Source organism: Camelina sativa, chromosome 17, assembly GCF_000633955.1.
Source record: "Camelina sativa cultivar DH55 chromosome 17, Cs, whole genome shotgun sequence".
In the NCBI taxonomy this organism is placed as follows: Eukaryota; Viridiplantae; Streptophyta; class Magnoliopsida; order Brassicales; family Brassicaceae; genus Camelina; species Camelina sativa.
This window is the reverse complement of record NC_025701.1, coordinates 15875993-15878980: the sequence shown is the minus strand read 5'-3', so window position 1 is coordinate 15878980 and position 2988 is coordinate 15875993. Positions and strand designations below refer to the sequence as shown.

Here is a 2988-nt window from a genome sequence, read left to right as displayed (position 1 = left end):
CTGGTCAAACACATCGAAGGATGGGATTGTTGGGAACGATCAACCGTCTGGATCCTTCTGGAAGCGCATTGGTGATTACTATGCAACAAGCGATCATGTCCTTGGTGGTGGTGAACCAAGGCTCCGTGATCATTGTAGACAACGCTGGCAAAAAATCAGCAGGGAGGTCAGTAAGTTCTGTGGAGCATACGCAGAGGCAAAGGCTGAGAAAGCTAGTGGCATGAATGATGTGGATATTCTGCAGAATGCTCACCAACTATACACGAAGCTGTACAAGAAGAAGTTTAGTTTGGAGTATGCTTGGAATGTGCTTCGCTATGAACAGAAATGGATTAATAATGAGCCTATGAACCCCACTCCAAAGACAACCACCTCTTCCAAAAGAAAAGCGGATGAAGATGTACCATCGTCAGGGTCTGTTGTGGGTGAGCAGGAGAGCAGGCCTGCTGGAATAAAGGCAATGAAAAAGGCGAGGAACAAAGGTAAAGAGAAGGCTGCACCATCCACAGATTTTAGTCAAATGTGGGAAATTAAAAAGAAGGATTTAGAGGGCATGAAGGAACTTCAAAAGATGTCCATTCTTGACACTCTCATTGCCAAGAAAGAAACGCTAGATGAAGATGAAAAAGCTCTAAAAAAAAAGCTAATGGCTGAACTGTTTTAGCTTTAGGGTTTATGCTTGTTTAATTTTAGTTTTATATGATGTTTTTAATGAATCGGCTTATATTTATTTGATGTTTATGTATTTCCAGAAACTTTAATGAATGTTTTTAATGAATGTTTTCAGAAATTTTAGTTTCATATGATGTTTTTAATGAATCGGGTTATATATGTTTATGTATTTTCAGAAACTTTAATGAATGTCGAATGTTTGGTTTGTTTTGGTTTCAGGTTGTGGAAGACATGTTCTCTGACTATGACGAGGGAATAAACAGCCCCTTAAACTATAGTTCCGATACAGAAGATGAGGCTGAGACTGCTTACTATGAACCGCAACCATTAAACCGTGAAGCTGGTCCATTACCTAGTCTGTCGAACCGTGAAGCTGGTCCATTACCTAGTCTGTCGAACCGTGAAGCTCAACCCAAGGACGAAGTGATCCAACTCAAGGAGCAAGTAATCCAACTCAACGACCAAATGATACAGCTCAAGGTTCTTGTGATCCAGCTGACGGACAAAGTGAACCAGCTGACGGACCGAGTGATCCAGCTGACGGACATAGTGAACCAGGTCAAGTAAATTATTGTCTTGAAAAGATGTTTGGTTGTTTCTTTTGGTGTTGCAACCCGTGATGTTGGTTGTTGTTGTTTTTTTTTGCGAATTATGAACCCGTGAAGTTGGTTGTTGTTGTTTTTTATTGCGAATTATGAACCCGTGTGTTTAGTTTGGAATTTGCCATTGATCAGTCTATATATATGAGACATTTGTTTCTCCCAACAAAACAAACATTTGTTTCTCTAAACAAAGCACAAACATTTCCTTCTCTCACCAAACTCAAATATTTCTTTCATTCATCAAGCAGAAATTTCCTTCTCACCCAAAACAAATATTTCTTTTCCTAAAAAACTATCACTTCTCACCACTACTCACAAATATTTCTTTTCCTAAAAAACAATCACTTCTCTTTCTTTCCTTCATTGCTATGGCATCTTCTTCCAACAAATTTCACTACCATTATGACCCAAATAATGATAGTTTAAACCAATACTTTCAAGAGCAATTTAATAACCAATTTGAAGCTGTTGAAGAAGCTATTCCGGTGGAAAGGAAACCACGTGAATATATTGATAGAAAACGAGAAGAAGGGCATGAACGTTTGTGGAACGATTATTTTTCTGATAATCCGACTTACAATGCTCACCACTTCCAGCGACGGTTTCGAATGAACAAGCCGTTGTTCTTGCGTATTGTGAATCGTCTCAGTGAAGAAGTTCCATATTTTAAGCCAAAAAAGGATGCAACCTTCCGGAATGGTCTATCACCCCTACAACAATGTACTGCTGCAATTCGACTTTTAGCGTATGGGACTGCGACGGACTCGGTTGACGAATACATACGTCTTGCTGCTTGTACTGCTCGTAAATGTTTGGAACATTTTGTCGTCGGGATAGTTGACTTGTTTGGCACTGAATACCTACGCCGACCAACAGCAGAGGATCTTCAAAGGTTACTATTTTATGGAGAACAGAGGGGTTTTCCCGGGATGGTTGGTAGCATTGACTGTATGCACTGGCAGTGGAAAAATTGCCCAACCGCTTGGAAAGGAATGTATTCAAGAGGCACCGATAAGCCAACAATTGTTTTGGAGGCAGTAGCTTCACAAGATCTCTGGATATGGCACGCATTTTTTGGAGCTCCGGGTACTTGTAACGATTTAAATGTCCTTGATCAATCACCAGTATTTAATGACATTATTTACGGTCGAGCTCCCGAAGTTTCGTACTATGTCAACGGAAATGAGTATAATTTGGCTTACTATCTGACGGATGGTATTTACCCAGAGTGGGCGACATTTGTTAAATCCATCCCACAACCACAACATCCGAAACATCGTTTATTTGCACAAAAACAAGAAGGTGCACGAAAAGATGTTGAGCGTGCATTTGGAGTCTTGCAATCTAGGTTCGCCATGATTAAAAATCCAACTCTTTTATGGTCCAAGGGTAAAATTGCATATATAATGAGAGCATGTCTCATAATGCATAATATGATTGTCGAAGATGAACGAGATTCATACACACTCTATGATGAACAAGAATTCCAACAAGAAGATAGAATTGGAACTACTCCGGATCTTACCTTTTCAGTAACTATGTCTTCAAATCTTGAAGGTTTAGGTGATGGTCATACATTAATTCGTGATAAACAAGCACATCGCAAATTAAAGGAGGATTTGATTGAGAATATTTGGAATAAATTTGGTCATTTGTATTAATTAAATAAAATGTTTGTCTTCTTTAAATAATTAAGTAATAATGTTTTTTTTTT

General features: G+C 38.9%; 1 protein-coding gene across 1 annotated transcript; it reads left to right on the top strand.

Annotated features, from left to right (window-relative positions):
• On the top strand, positions 1643 to 2731 carry LOC109129902 (putative nuclease HARBI1; the record flags this gene model as incomplete). The annotated part of the gene is made up of 1 exon (XM_019238932.1): positions 1643 to 2731. A coding segment is annotated over exon 1 (1089 nt), but the record flags the coding sequence as incomplete, so codon positions are not given.